A 17,109-nucleotide genomic window follows, 5' to 3' on the forward strand; every position below is an offset into this window, starting at 1 on the left:
GCACAGCACCATGGAAAACCACTAACTTGTAAAGGCAGACAAAAACAAAAGGAAAAATAAACAGTGGAGAGAAAAATAACAAGAAGGCAAAATATAAAATGGCAGTGTAAATCTTTGCATATCTATAATCACCCTAATGTAAATGAATTAAACTCACCAACCAGAAGGCATAGAGTAGCTAGATGGATTTAAAAAAACAAAAAACAGGACCCAACTATATGCTGCCTACAGGACACTCTTTTGTCTATAAAGACACACCTAGGCTCAAAAAGAATGGAAGATGCTATTCCAAGCAAATGGAAACAAAAAGAAGGTGGGCATAGCCATACTTACATCAGACAAAATACACTTCAAGTCAAAAAGTGTAACAAGAGACAAAGAAGGTCGGTAATAATGATAAACAGGTCAGCACATCAGAGCATAAATACATATGCTCCCAACAGCCAAGCACCAAAATATATTAAGCAAATAGTAACTGATCTTAAGGGAGAAGTTGATAACAATAAGATCATTTCAGGAGGCTTCAATATTCCACTTTCAGCAATGGATAGATTGTCCAGACAGAACATCAATAAGCAGATATTGATATGGACCATACTTCAGAACAAACGGACTTGAACATTTCTTCCAACAGCAGCAGAATATGCACTCTTTTCAAATGCACGTGGTAAATTCTCCAAGATAGCTCATATGATAGGCTACAAAATAAATTTTGTCCAGTTTAAGAACACAGAAATCAAGGGGTGCCTGGGTGGCTCAGCCAGGTAAGCATCAGCCTCTTGATTTCAGTTCAGGTAATGACCTCACACTTTCATGAGTTAGAGCCCCATGTTGGGCTCTGAGCTGGCAGCTCAAAGCTTTCTTCAGATTCTCTCTCTCTCTCTCTCTCTCTTTCTGCCCTCCCCCGCTCATGCTCTCTCAGCCTCTCTTAAAATAAATAAACTTAAAAAAATAAAATAAAAAGAACACTGAAATCATGCTAACTATCTTCTCTGACAATGGTATCAAACTAGAAATCAACAAGAGGAAAATGAGAAGATTGACAAATGTGTGGAAACTAAACAGCACACTTCTTTTCTTTTTAGAAATTTATTTATTTTGAGAAAGACAGAGTGCAAGCAGGGGAGGGGCAGAGAGAGAGGGAAGGACAGAGGATCCAAAGTGGGCTCTGTGCTGACAGCAGAGAGTCGATGTGGGACTTGAACTGCAAAATCATGACCTGAGCCGGGGTTGTATGCTTAACCCACTGAGCCACCAGGTGCCCCTAAACAACACCCTTCTAAACAGAATATTGGATCAAAGAAGAAATCAAAAGGGAAATAAAAAATTATCTCAAAAAAAATGAAAATGAAATAGAACATATCAAATACTCTGGGAGACAGTAAAAGCGTTCTGAGAGGAAAGTTTATAGTTTATATATATAAAAGGTTTCTTATATTAAGAAATCAGAAAGATCTCAAGAAACAACCTAACTTTACACCTTAAGGAACTAGAAAATGAAAAACAAATTAAGCCCAAAGTTAGCAGAAGGAAGGAAATACTACAGATCAGAGCAGAAATAGATAAAATAGAGACCAAAAAAAAAAAAAAAAAAACCAATAGAAAAAACAATGAAACTAAGAGCTGGTTCTTAAAAAAGCTAAAATGGACAAACCTTTACCTAGACTAAGAAAAACAGAAGAGACTCAAATAAAATTAGAAATTAAGAGGAAACATTACAACTGACACTACAAAAACACACAGAATTAGAAGAGACTACTATGAACAATTTTATTATTTTTAAAAATTTTTTATTACATTTCTTTATTTTTGAGAGGCAGAGACAGAGCATGAGTGGGGGAGGGGAAGAGAGAGAGGGAGACACAGAATCCGAAGCAGGCTCCAGGCTCTGAGCTGTCAGCCCAGAGCCCCACACAGGGCTCAAACCCACGAATCGTGAGATCATGACCTGGGCCGAAGTCGGACATTCAACCGACTGAGCCACCCAGGCGCCCCTACTATGAACAATTTTACATCAACAAATTACATAACCTAGAAGAAATGGCATACATTTCTAAAAATGTACAACCTACCAAGACTGAATCAGGAAGAAACAGGAACAAACTGAACAGAGCAATAACAAGTAAAAGGATTGAATCAGTAATCAAAAAACTTCTATCACAGAAAACTCCAGGACCAGATGGCTTCTACCAAACATTTAAAGAATTAACATCAATCCTCTTCAATAATAATGAAATAAATAACCCAATTTAAAAATGGGCAAAAGACGTGAACCAATGCTTCACTAAGGAAAATATATGGACAGAAAATAAGGACATAAATTTTATCATGTGTACATTATACATTCATTTTATTTTTTTAAAAGTTTTATTTATTTTCAAGACAGAGAGAGACAGAGCATGAACGGAGGAGGGGTAGAGAGAGACACACACACAGAATCCCAAGCAGGCTCCAGGCTCTGAGCTGTCAGCACAGAGCCTGACGCGAGGCTCGAACTCACGAGCTGTAAGAACATGACCTGAGCCCAAGTGGGACACCCAACCGACTGAGCCACCCAGGCGCCCCTATACATTCAGTTTTAATAATAAAAATATCATTGGGGCGCCTGGGTGGCTCGGTTGGTTAAGCGGTCATGATTTCATGGTTTGTGAGTACGAGCCCTGTATCAGGCTTTCTGCTGTCAGCACAGAGCCTACTCCAGATCCTCTGTCCACCTCTCTCTGTGCTTCTACCCGGCTTGCACTTACTCTCTCTCTAAAATAAATAAACGTTTAAAAATAATAATAAAAATATCATTTATATACCAGTATAAAACCTGACAGATCTAGTAATAAATCTAACTGATGTGCTGATAAATATTTAACAACCATCCCTTAGCAGTAGGTAGGTATGGGAAAATCCTGATTTGTAGTGTTTGCCAGTTTCTGTGATATAAATACTACCACCATGGCTCATTTCTATCTACCAGTGAGACTCACTGAATGTGGAACTGGGAAGATATGCACCTGATCAGCTCTCAGGAGCTAGTATGAGCTGCTCCAATGTACCACTGAATTGCAATGGAAGATATTTAAGACCTCTACAGAAAAATAGAAAACATTATTGAAAGAGGTATATACATGTCCTCAGATTAGAAGACTGTATTATAGGGGCGCCTGGGTGGCTCAGTCGGTTAAGCGTCCGACTTCGGCTCAGGTCATGATCTCATAGTTTGTGAGTTTGAGCCCCGCATCGGGCTCTGTGCTGACAGCTTAGAGCCTGGAGCCTGCTTCCTATTGTGTCTCCCTCTCTCTCTCTGCTCCTCCTCCACTCAAGCTCTGTCTCTCTCTCTCCTTCAAAAGTAAATAAAAACATTTAAAAAAAATTTTTTTTAAAAAAGACTGTATTATAAATGTGTCCATGTTCCCCAGTGATCTACAGTTTGGTTATAATACCAAACAAATTCTCAGTAATCTTTCTTCTACAAATTAGCAAGTTTCTTTCTTGTATAAATCCTTCTTATATAGATTTACAAGCTCAAATGGAAAGGCAAAGAGTGGAAAATAAGAAACACAATCTTGAAGAAGAATTTGGGGGATTTACACTAACAGACACCAACAGATTTTTAAAATCTACAGTAGTGAAAACAGAGTGCAACTGTCACAAGGATAGACAAGTAGACAAATAGAAAAGACTAGAGATTTCAGAAACAAATCCACACATATACTATCATCTGACGCAACAAAGGTGCCACTGCAATAAGTGAAGAAAGGATAATCTTTTCCAAAAATGATGCTAAGTCAGTGGATATTCCTATGGAGGAAAAAATGAACCCTCACCCCTTGTTCTCACTATGAATAAAAATCAGTCCCAAACAAATCTTAGACCTAAATGTGAAATAAGAAATGTGGACAAAGGATACAAATAAGAAGTTGAGAAAAACCACAGTATCAAATGGTTCCACACATACGAAAACATATTCATTTAATTAAAATTAAATTTTAATTTATTTGAATTGATTAATATTACTTTAAGTTAAAATCAAAATTTTATTTAAAAGATAGATCAATACTTTTTACCTATATCTGATTCACAAACATAAGAAGTATGATAAATCTTTTCATTGGTTGGGATGTAAATTTGTATCCTCATGCATTGCAGGTGGGAATTAAAATATATATAACATCTTTAGACAACAATTTGGCAAATAATTATCAAAAATACAATGAACATATTCCTTGACCCAGCAATACTATTTAAAAGAATTCATCCTGATGAACTCACAAGTGTAGGTAGTGTGCTACAGGAAGGACAAGTCTATCACTAACACCACAAGGGTCTCTGGCCCAATGAGTGGAGTTTGACAGTAATTTTTGCTACAAGTCAAAAAATAAGTAAATAAGTAAAATTAAAAAAATAAATTAATTCATCCTGCAGATATACTCATACACATGCAAAATACTAGAAGCAATGTAAATGCCCACCAGCAAGAGACTGAATAATAAACTATGGTTTATCCACCTGTGAACCTAAGGTAGTTGTAAAGAATAAGGGAGCTCATTTGAAACAGTTACAAATATATAATGTGAAAAATAACTCAAGGTACAAAACAATGTGTATAGTGTGTAAGAAGAATGTGTTGGCATGCTGAAGGAACAGAAGGAGTACGGTATGGATGGAGCAGGCTGGGAAGGTGGTAAGGGGTGACATCAACAGACTGAGATAAGCACGGATCTGCAACAAAGTAAATATTGGGGATGAGAGAAAAAGACTTCAGTAGATGTTTGTATATGATTATCCTTTTCTACTCTACCTTTGTGTACTAGGAGTGAATGAGATAGATAACTCTGAACTTTTGGTTTATATGCTTAAGCCCTTTGAAGAGCTACATATGGACTTAATGAAGAAAAGGGAAATTATATATTAAGTGTGATGTAAGTATATTGTAAAATAAAACGAATATCTGAAACATGACTATAAAATAATGAAGTGGTTTATGGGAAGAAGTCTCATTATAATGTAGGCAAAACAGGGACGCCCTGCATGGCTCTGTCGGTTAAGTGACTGACTCGTGATTTCGGCTCAGATCATGATCTCACAGTTTGTGAAGTGAAGCTCTATGCTGATAGTGTGAAGCCTGCTTAGGATTCTCTTTCTCCCTGTCTCTGCCACTCCCCCTCTTCAAAATAAATAAAGAAACATTTTAAAAAATCCAATGTAGGCAAAACACCATATTAAAAATTCCTTTTTGGTAAGAAAACTTCTAAAAACAGAAATAATTTTTATTAAGTAGAATGAATAATAAAATAGAATGCATCTGTGGAATATTTATAAATACATAGTCATTAGTTTGCATCTCATCTAAAGTTAAGAAAGGCTTCCTATCTGAAACTATCATAACCATCAATCTATACATATATTTACACTAATAAATATTGACATATAAAATACGTATTTAGATAAGCTACAACCCAGATATCTATCAACTGATAAACAGATAAACAAAATATGGTATATCCATTCAATGAAATACTATTCAGCAATAAAAAGAAATGCAGAACCAACATATGCTACAACATGGATAAACTTTGAAAACACAATGTTAAATAAGGGGTCACAAAGTGCCACATACTGTATGATCCCATTTATATAAAATGCCAGGAATAGGTAAATTTATAGAGACAGAAAGTAGATGAGTGGTTGCCTAGGACTGGAGAGCAGGAGGGGATTAGGAGGTGATGCAAGTTTTCTTTTGGGGCTAATGAAATGGTCTAAAACTGAGTGATGAATGCACAACTCTGAATAAACTAAAAGCCTCTGAATTGTACACTTTAAATGAGTGAATTGTATAGTATATAATTATAGCTCAATAAAACTGTTAAACTAGAAAAACTTCAGTTCCTATTAAAAAGGTCAAAATTGAAATCACAGCCTAAAAATTTCTGGAGAATGGAAACTGTCTTACTCGTGTTTGTACTTCTTGACAAAAAAAAACACAAAACTTTTAAATGGAAGCTCACACAGTAGGTACCCAATACATATTTACATTAATATAAAGTAGTTCTGAAAAAGTATTGAGATGCACAGTACTATTAAGAATAAATGTTATGTGCTTGACTCATTGTTCATAACTACATTTCAACCAAGCAATCAAGATTATCTTTGTTATAAAGAACCTAAAAATCCTTTAGAATGCATGCCAAGTTTCTTTAGCACCAGATTTTTACCCTCTTAAATATGTTTTGCTAAACTAAATTTGTTTCAATTCCCTGAACACTATGCAAATTTTTAAAAGGGAAAGAGGCAGACAACAGGATAGAAGAAAACCAGATGGGAATTAACATTTTACTATGGATGATACAAATGTATGGCTCACAAGGGGAAAACTAAAAAATATATATACTGTTTCATCTTCTCATATAGTGGATTTTATGTTCAATAAAGACTTCTGGGACTTTTCCATTCTACGTGATATTCTAAATCACTGGAAGCTGGCCACCCAGCTATAAATTTATATATGTTGAAAGGGAATCTTCAAAAATTTTAAATATGGAAAATAATCATTTTAATATATTGGAGATGTTGGGATTATGTATTTCTAATTTTCTTGACTGTAAACTTTGAAAAAAATCTATACTTCATCTTTCCAGCAAAAATTAAACCCCACAAGATGATGAACTATGAGGACGTTGGAGCCTTTACAGAGAAAAGACATAGCACCTAGGAAACGGTTTCTTAGCAACTGAAATTAAAAGGAAATATATTTTCTTACACTGTAAAATCTCTTTTGAACAAATAAACTTGAAAAGTGACTGAAAACATTTGTCTGAATGACCCAGAATGATTTCCAAAATCACAACAAAGGGAGTTCATATAGAAAGGGACAAACTGGGTTAAGGAAACAAAAACAAAACATAACTCACAAAAATGAATCTCTTAAAAATGTTTAAGCAAGAGCAGAGCTATGAACTACAATGAGATGATTACACATAGATCTCAGAACACTACCATGCTGACTCTCAGACTGTTCTGCTAGCAATACCCTTAAGGAAGAGGATTTCAAGGAATAATGCAGGTCCTACAACTTCACAATCTTGGAAGAAATAAGTAAGTCACTTAACAGTCTGTTTATTTATTTTAAATACAAAAGCATTCCATAAACTATTCAATGGATGCCTCTAGAAGAAGAATGCCATCATGATTCAGGCCCTGTGTGTATGTGTGTGTGTCATATATATTCATACACACGTGAGAAGACTTACATAGAAAGGTAAGTAACAGATAAAAAGAAGAAATACTGGGGTGCCAGGGTGGCTGCGTCAGTTGAGTGTCCGACTTCAGCTCAGGTCACAATTTCACGGTGTGTGAGTTCCAGCCCAGCATCACGTTCTCTGCTGTCAGCGCAGAGCCAGCTTCAGATACTCTGTCCCTCTCTGTGTCTGCCCCTCCCCACCCCTGCGTGCACTCACTCTCTCTCTCTCTCTCTCTCAAAAATGAATAAACATTTAAGAAGAAATACTAATGGGTAAGAGACATAGAGGGAAAAGTTCAGTCTTACTAGTAACTGAATAAATGTTAATTTTTTAAAAGTATTTATTTATTTATTTATTTATTTTGAAAGAAAGAGAGCACATGTGCATGAGCAGTGGAGGGGCAGAGAGAGAGAAGCCCAAGCAGGTTCAACCCTCAGCTTGGAGCCTGATGTAGGACTCGATCCCATGACCATGAAATCATGACCCGAACCGAAATCAAGAGTCATATGCTTAACCAACTGAGCTACCCAGGTGCCCTGATAAAATACTAATTAAAGGAGATAAAGTTTTTGGCTATCATAACTTGCAATAGTTAAAAAAATATAAACAGTTGACCCTTGAACAATATTAGGGGTGCCAACCCCCCACATGCTCAAAAATCCACATATAACTTTTGACACTCCCAAAATTTAACTACTAATAGCCTACTGTTGGCCAGAAGCCTTACCAATAATAAGTCAATTAACACACATTTTCTATCCCATAGCTATTATATACTGTATTATTACAGTAAAGGTAGAGAAAAGATGATGTAATTAATAAAACCAGAAGGAAGAGAAAATACATTTATATACTGTTATCAAAAAACCTCTGCATCTCAGTGTTACTAGCACAGTTAAAACCCATGTTGTTCAAGGGTCAACTGTAAACATAGAGTTGGAAACATTCAAAGACATTAAAAAATGTACATACCCTTTAATAAAACAATTCCATTTCCAGGAATTTATCCTAAGGAAATTATCGAGACTGTGCATATGTATTTGTCTACATAAAGGTTCATTATAGCATTATTTATAGAATGACAAATTGGAAACAATCTAAATGCCTAACTGTAGGATAATGGAAATAAATTATGTCATGGCTATGCTATGCAAAATATGGACCCATCTGAAATCATGTGATTGAAAAATACCTAATCATAAGAAAATATGTTCACCTATTTTAAGAAAAAAAGCAAATGGGAAGTATCATTTCCATTAAGGCAAACAAACAAATACACCTGCATGTATAGTCACTGAAAAAAGTCAATTTTAGAAGTATTTGGTTTCTCAGCAATTGTCTGGGCCTTTAATCATCTTTGAGTCAGCTATTCGGAAAATTTTGGTTACCCTTTCTGCTGAATATCAACTGTGTCATGTTCAGGACTATCTCCACCGTTCTGATTTGCAGAGACTATAAGTGTGGGAAGTAAAATACTACAGTTCTTATAATCCCATCTTAGATTTCTGATTTAGATTTTGCCCATGAAAGGCACTCATGACCTGGAAGAGACAGCAAAGAAGAAACTTACACTGTCTTCTAGTAGAACGGATAGATATGAGAGCAGACAGAACCCATGAGGCTTGTAGCACATGGCCAAAGGTATGGCACTGTTCTAATTCACAGACAGTAGCTAACATTTTGGGCAGATGGTCAGGTATTTCAAAGAAGTATGTGTCTGGACCTTTGGAATGGGCATGGAATATAAGTATAGTCAGTTCCATGTGAATGCTCACCAGACGGCATTCACTGCAGAGAAGGTACTCAAAAATCAGATGGACAAGACGATTTGTTTTGTGTGATCTAGTCAGCCTCCTACTCCAGCCAATTCTGCTCAGTATGCTCACAAACTAAATCAGCAAAAGAAACATGAAGCATCTATATTAATATCAAACAAAATGGACTTTGGGGCAAAAAGCATTCCTTAAGATAAAGAGGATCACTAGATAGGAATAAAAGGCTCAATTCTTCAGGAAAATGTAAGAAGTCCATATTCATGTGCACCTAACAACACAGCTCAAAAGTCAATAAAAGCTTGACAGACCAAGGGGAAATTGACAAATCCACTATCATCTTTTAAAATTTCTATCAGATTTATTTTTTTATTTATTTTTTTTAACGTTTATTTATTTTTGAGACAGAGAGAGACAGAGCATGAGCAGGGGAGGGGCAGAGAGAGAGGGAGACACAGAATCTGAAACAGGCTCCAGGCTCTGAGCTGTCAGCACAGAGCCTGACGCGGGGCTCGAACTCACGGACTGTGAGATCATGACCTGAGCCGAAGTCGGATGCTCAACCGACCGAGCCACCCAGGCGCCCCTCTATCAGATTTTTAAAGTATCTATCAGACATCAGTATCTGATAGATCAAACAGTCCAGAAATCAGAGTATGGAAAACATGAATATACATTTAATAAGCTTAAACTATATAGAATTATTGAATCACTGCAATGTACATCCAAAACTAATATAACACTATATGTTAGCTCTACTGGAATTCAAAATTTTTTAAAGTGATTTGACAGCAAATGCAACCTTTAAATACTTTATTTATATTAACTTATTTGTCTTTAAAATAAACCCATTCATTCACTCTTCTTTAAAAAAAAATAAGCTTGAGCTAGCAAACATATATAAGCACAGTCCATCAAAAATTAGAAAACATAAAATGCTTTCCAGGATTTTGTGGAAATCTATAAAAATTAAACATGTACTAGGACGACAAAGTAAGTTTCGACAAAGTTCACAGCATGAGTATAAACATGAACAGCTCAATACTGTAGCAACTAACCACATGAGGCTGTTTAAATTGACTACAATTAAATAAAAGTAAATTTTTGGTCTTCATTCTCACTAGCCATACTTCAACCCTTCAAAAGATATACATGGCTAGTGACTACCATATTGGACAGTACAGACACAGAACATTTTTATGACCACTGAAAGTGGTACTGCTATATAATATTAACTAGAGTAAAATTAAGTATCACATAAGTAACAAAATTTAGAAAAATCCATTCTTTCTTTCTTTTTTTTAAAGATTTTATTTTTAAGTAATCTCTACATGCAACATAGGGTTTGAACCCATGATCCTGAGATCAAGAGTTGCGTGCTCTACTGAGTGAGCCAGCCAGGTGCCCTAAAAATCCATACCAAATTTGTACCATGGTACAAATCATTGTAGACATTTAAAATACTTGAAACTAAATGAAAATTAATCTACTGCATATCAACATATATAGGATACAAGAAGACAAGCTGAAAATCAGTGAGCTCAGTATCCAACTTTTTAAGTTAAAAAGAGAATATAGAATAAAATCAAAGAAAGTAAAAAAATAAAATAATAGAGATACATGGAAATTAAGTAAATATAAAGAAAAAAGGAGAGATTAAACAATAAAATATATAATAAGGAAAACACAACATTAAGCAGAGAAAATAACAGATAATTAAGAACAACCTTATGCTAAGCTGATGTATGGACAGATTCCAAGAAAAATACAAATTACTAAAACTGAATCAAGAAGAAATAAAAAGCTTTAATTGTTCCAAAACCCATATTGAAGCTAAATCAATAGTTCAAAATCTTGGGGCACCTGGGTGGTTCAGTCAGTTAAACATCTGACTCTTGGTTTCGGCTCAGGTCACCATCTCATGGTTTTGTGAGTTCGAGTCCCATGTTGGGCTCTGCATGGACAGTGTGGAGCCTGCTTGGGATTCTCTGTCTCCCTCTCTCTGTCCCTTCCCCACTCACGTGGTCTCTGTCTCTCTATAAAAATAAATAAATAAACTTAAAAAAAAATAGTTCAAAATCTTACTATAAAGTAAACAGCAGTTTTAATAAACTAGTTTTCCCAAACTGGATCAATCTAATTTTATATAAACTTTTCTAGAGAATAGGAAAAAAAAAAAAAGAAAGAAAGAATCATCTTCCACTCATTTCATAAAGTTAATATAGACTTGATATATTGAAATTCAGACGAAGTAAGTATGAAAAGGGAATATTGATTATAAGCATGCTTGAAAATATTTTTTAAAAATTAGAAAATCTAGCAACATATGTAAAAAGGTAATACAGTATGTCTTGGCTTATTCTAGGAAGGCAGGATCACTTCAACACAAAAGATACCTTAATGTAATTAAACACAGGAACAAATTAAAGAATAAGAACCATATGATTATTTCAATAAATACAGAAAATGAATTATAATTCCATATAATTAAATGAATTATAATTCCATATAATTAAAAAAAACTTTTATTTAGGAAAAAAGGAGAATGTTCTAAGATAAGAAAAAGACTTAAAAGATAAAGACTAAAAAGGAATGAATAAAGCTGTCAATATTGTAGGTGGTATGCTTCATTACATAGAAAATTCTACAGAATCAAAGACAGGTCATTAAAATTAATAAGGAGCACCTGGCTGGCTTTTTGGTTAAACATCTGACTCTTGATTTGGGCTCAGGTCATGATCTCATGGTCATAGGATAGAGCCCCATGTTGGGCTCTGTGCTGGGCATGGAGCCTACTTGGGATTCTCTCTCTTTCTCTCTCTGCCCCTTCCCAACTCTCACACATGCACTCTTTCTCTCTGTCCCTTTCTCTCTCTCTCTCTCTCTCTCTCTCTCTCTCTCACACACACACACACACACACACACACACAAATATTAATAAGAGAGTTTTGCAAGGTTGCTAGATATAAGATAAATATGTAAAACTCAATTGCACTTTTATTAATAGCTAGTAAAAAATATAACAAGGAAAAATCACAGCAACTAAAAAATACAAGGAAAATAATAAATCTAACAAGTAAAAGCCATCCCTTCAAGGAGAGCTTTTAAACTATTGAAAGACATAAACAAACAAAATCTAAATAAATGAAGGAATATACTATGTACATGAATAGAATTATTCAGTACAGTAAAAATTCTATCAAATTAATCTACAAACAGGATACAATTTTAATTTAAAAAATCCCAACTGGGCTTTCCAAAGAACTTGAAAACCTGATTCTAAAATTTTATACAAAAGCAAAAGCCAAGAATAAAGAATAGTTCAAAACACCAATAAATAAGAACACAATGAGACAATCTGTTCTACCATATATGAAGACACTATGAAACCACAGCAATTAAAACTGTTATTGACACAAGGATAGACAAAGAGCACTGGAGCACAATAAAAAGTGCAGAAACAGACTCACACATATTCAGGAGTAATATCTGACAATACAGTTTGGAGATCAATGGGAAAAAGTGTATTATTCACTAATGAGTCTGGGACACTTGGTTGTCCATATGGAAAAAAAAGTCCAAAAGATTTCTACATCATACTAGCCATAAAAATAAAATCCAAATAGTTCTAGAGCTTAAAATGAAGTTGGGAAGTCTGCAGAGTAGGAAGCACCAGGAATCTGTCTCCCTACCATGACAACAATTACACTGACAGAATCTACCTGATAGAACTATTGGAACTCTGGAAGGCTTACAACTTCTGGGGGGAGGCATGAACGGTAGATTGTGGTTAATTTTAGTCAATTTCAACTCTTAACTCAGCAGCGGCTACTGATCCTCCTCCCCTCAGCCCTATGGCAGGCAGTTAATGCGCATTACACACAGCTTACAGAAGTCAGGGTAGTCAGTAAGGACCCTGTCCTCCAAAATTTGGGGATTTGTGTTCCAATTGCTGATTGCTGCTTCTTATCACAAAGGTACAGACACAGAGCTGTATTCTCCCCCATTGCTGACTGCCACTTCCTTCTCGGTGAAGTGACTTCCAGGAGATTTAATGGGCCAGTACCTTTTTGGCGGGGGTGGGGGTGGGGTGGGGGGGTGGGAAGGGGAAAGGGGGAGCGGGAGAGAGGGAGAGGGAAAGACAGAGAGAGAGACAGAAAGAGAGAATCTTAAGCAGGCTCCATGCTTAGTGGAGAGCCTGGCATGGGGCTCGATCCCGTGACCCTGGGATCAAGACCTGAGCCAAAACAAGAGTCAGATGCTCAACCAGCTGAGCCACCCAGATGCCCCAAGGGCCAGTCCCTTTTTTCCCTTCTTCAGTTTTCACTTTTTCCTCTATTGGGAGTCAGACATTAAAGATTAGGATATTCAAAGGTAACTGCATATACAGGGAAAATAAAAAACTCACCACACATGCCCACAGAATGGCAGAGGCTCAAAAAAGACCTGAGAATGTCTTAACTTTATACCTCAGGCTGATTGTCACATGAAGACATATATTTCATCCTATAATGATGAAAACAAACAAACAAATCCCAAACACAGGAAACCCTGGGGAAGGAAGAGAATCTGACTTTCCTATTTTTTTTTTCATAGTGCTTGCTATTTATTGAAAAGAATGTAAATGTTTTTTCCAGGTGGTACTGAGGAGATGGGCGGAGTGCTTGTTTTTGTTTGTTTGTTTTGTTTTTAGCATTTTTATTCACATGCACACATCTGTGGGAATGCTGCAGTTTTGAAAGAAAAAGGCCAGTTGTGCAAAACTGATGCATAGGAGAAAAGAAATGTCAACAATTTAGCTCCCAGGCACACTAGGCCCCTACAGCAATCTGGTGGGGCAGGGGAGGATTCTGGGAGTAGATAGGGAACTAACCAAGTTGAAAGTAACTTTCTTATTTCTTATCACATTATTGGATTCAAATGTCCAGTCTTACAAATCACAAGGCATACAAAGAAACAGGAAGATATGACCCATTCAAAAGAAAAAAAAAGTAAATGGAAACCGTCCCAGAGAAAGACCAGATGGTGAACCTACTAAACAAACATCTTATTAAAATGACTGTCTTAAAGATGCTCAAAACAACTAAATGAAAATGCAGAAAGTCAAGAAAACACTGAACAGAAATGGAAATATCAATAAAGAAATAGACATAAAAGAAGCCAAAAAGAAATTCTAGAGCTGAAAAGTACAATAACTGAACTGAAGAACTCAAAAGAACAATTCATAGGGATATTTGAGCACGCAAAGGAAATGATGAGCCGCTGGAGACAGGGAAATTGAAATTATCAGGGTTGCAGAAAAGACGGAAAAAGGATTGAAGAAAAATGAACAGAGCCTAAGGGAAACACAGGACACCATCAAGCAGACCAACATACACATTGTAAGAGTACGAAAAGGAGAGGAAAGAGGTACAGAGACTTTTTTGAAGAAACAATGCCCTAAACTTCCCCAAATTGCTAAAGGACATGAATATAAACATTTAAAGGCTCAACTAACTCCAAGCAGGAGACCCACACTGAGACATATTATAACCAAATTGCTGAAAGACAAAGACAAAGATAGAATTCTGAAAGCAGCGAGAGAGAACTGATATTACGTACAAGGAATCCTCAATAAGATTGGCAGCAGATTACTCATGAGAAACTTTGGAGGCCAGAATACACTGGGCTGATATATTCAAAGTGCTTTTCAAAAAATCTGTCAACCAAGAATCCTATGTTTGGCAAAAATGTCCTTCAAAAGAGAGAGAGAAATTAAGACATCTCAAATAAACAAAAGCTGAGAAAATTTGTTACCACCAGACTTGCCCTGCAAGAAATGTGAAAGGGACTCCCATGGGTTGAAATGAAAGCACACTGGACAGTAACTCAAAACCATCTGAAGAAATAAAATTCTCAGTAAAGGTAAATACTTGGGCAATTATAAAAGCTAGTATTATTAAAACAACATTCCGTAATGTTGTTTCTTTGTTTTCTACATGATCTAAGGTACCAATATATTAAAAAAATACAATTACTAACCTAAAAATTAGTATTATGACTTTTGTTTATAATTTCACATTTTGTTTTCTACATAATTTAAGGCACTAATACATTTTTTAATTGAAGTATAGTTGATACACAATGTTACAATAGTTTCAGGTGTACAATACAGTGATTCCACAAGTTTATACATTATGCTATGTTCACAAGTATAGCTTCCATCAGTCACTATATAACCCTATTACAATACCATTGACTATATTCCCTGTGCTGTACCTTTATCCCCATGGCTTATTTATTCCATAACTGGAAACCTGTATCTCCTACTCCCCTTCACCCATTTTGCTCATTCTCCCCACACCGCCCTTGTATCTGGCAAGCATCAGTTTGTTCTCTGTAGTTATGACTCTGTTTCAGCTTTTTGTTTTGTTTTTGTTGGATTCCACATAAAAGTGAAACCATATGATATATGTTTTTCAGTCTGACTTATTTCATTTAGCGTAATACCTTCTAGGTCCACTCATATTGTCACAAATGGCAAGAGCACATCTTTCTTATGGATAATAATATTTCTGTGTGCGTGTGTGTGTGTGTGTGTGTGTGTGTGTGTGTTTGAAATATACATACAGAATATGCATATTTTGAATTAAGTTTTCATTTTCTTTGGGTAAATACCCAGTAGTGGAATTACTGGATCATGTTCTATTTCTATTTTTAATTTTTTGAGGAACCTCCATACTGTATTCTACAGTGGCTGCACCATTTTACATTCCCACCAACTGTGAGGATTCCTTTTTCTGCACATTTTGGCCAACACTTGTTATCTCTTGTCTTCTTTATTCTAGCCATTCTGACAAGTGTAAGGTTACATCTCATTGTGGTTTTGATTTGCATTTCCTAATGATTAATGATGTTGAGCATCTTTCCATGTGATTGTTGGCCATCTGTATGTCTTCTTTGGAGACTAATGCATTTTTAAAAATAACGATTAGTTTATGTTTTGTACACATGTATAAAGATGTAATTGTGTGATGTCAGTAACTAAAAGGGGTGCATATAGAGCTAAAAAGGAGCAGAGTTTTTATAGGTTATTGAAATTTAACTGATATAATTTCAAATTAGAGTATACTAACTTTAGGATATTAAATGTAATCCTCATGGTAACCACAAAGAAAATAGTTCTAGAATGTCTTAGTTCAGGCTGCTATAACAAAACACCACAGACTGGGTAGTTGATAACGAAATTTAGGTCTTAGTTCCGGAGGCTAGAGGACCAAGATTAGGGTGCCAGCATGGTCAGGTGAGGACCTTCTTCCAAGTCGAAGAGTCCGCATTGAATCCTGGCACGGTGGGAGGGGCTAGGGAACCCTGTGGGGCTTTTTTAAAGAGAGGGCTGTTCATCCCATTCATCTTATTCAGAGCGTTTCACTCTCATGACCTAAGCATCTTCCAATGCCCCCACTTCCTGTACTATCACATTTGACATGAATTTTGGGGGGATACCAATATTCAAGCCATAGTGTATGCTATACACAAAACATAAATGATAAGGAAATTAAAATGTTACATTACAGGAGCATGTGGATGGCTCAGTCAGTTAAGCATCCGACTCTTGGTTTCTGCTCTGGTCATGATCTCACAGTTCATTAGATCAAGCCCAAAACTGGACTCCACACTGATAGCATGGAGCCTGCTTGGGATTCTCTCTCTCTCTCCCCCCACCCCCTCATTCTCACACAGGTGCACATGTACATGTGCTCTCTCTCTCTCTCAAAATAAATAAATAAACTTTTAAAAAGTTACACTACAAAAAAATTATGAGAAAATTAGTAAATTTATGTTTATAAAAAACATCTATGTTTTACATATTCTTTTGTACAGATATTTTTCATAAAATTTTATGTAAAAGAGGAAAAGCCTCTAAATTTAAAAACACCCCACCTTTTTTTTATGACCAAAATTTTCTCACAGTAGATCATTTTCCTGATGATCACAGGTTCCATTTAGAGTCTAGTCACTAGTTTAGTCTAGTCTAGTCACTAGACTAAACTAAAGATAGTAAAGACTACAGAGTTTGAAACAGAGGAAAGATATAACCCAGGAGTCATCAAGACAAGGTGTAA

General features: G+C 35.7%; 1 protein-coding gene and 1 pseudogene across 4 annotated transcripts in view; one reads left to right on the top strand and one right to left on the bottom strand.

The window, feature by feature from the left end:
• Positions 1-17,109, bottom strand: part of ATL1 (atlastin GTPase 1) — an 83,627-nt gene that overhangs the window by 49,686 nt on the left and 16,832 nt on the right. The window contains exon 1 of one of the 4 annotated variants that reach the window (XM_049612811.1): positions 12,475-12,666. The exons of the other annotated variants lie outside the window; for them this stretch is intronic. Coding sequence (XP_049468768.1) covers positions 12,475-12,478 — 4 coding nt within the window. The 5' untranslated portion in view covers positions 12,479-12,666. Of the gene's footprint in view, positions 1-12,474; positions 12,667-17,109 lie in introns of those variants that run through there. 4 annotated transcript variants of the gene reach the window in all.
• On the top strand, positions 4,223-4,363 carry LOC125910511 (uncharacterized; annotated as a pseudogene).

This window comes from Panthera uncia (assembly GCF_023721935.1).
Source record: "Panthera uncia isolate 11264 chromosome B3 unlocalized genomic scaffold, Puncia_PCG_1.0 HiC_scaffold_1, whole genome shotgun sequence".
Lineage (NCBI taxonomy): Eukaryota > Metazoa > Chordata > Mammalia > Carnivora > Felidae > Panthera > Panthera uncia.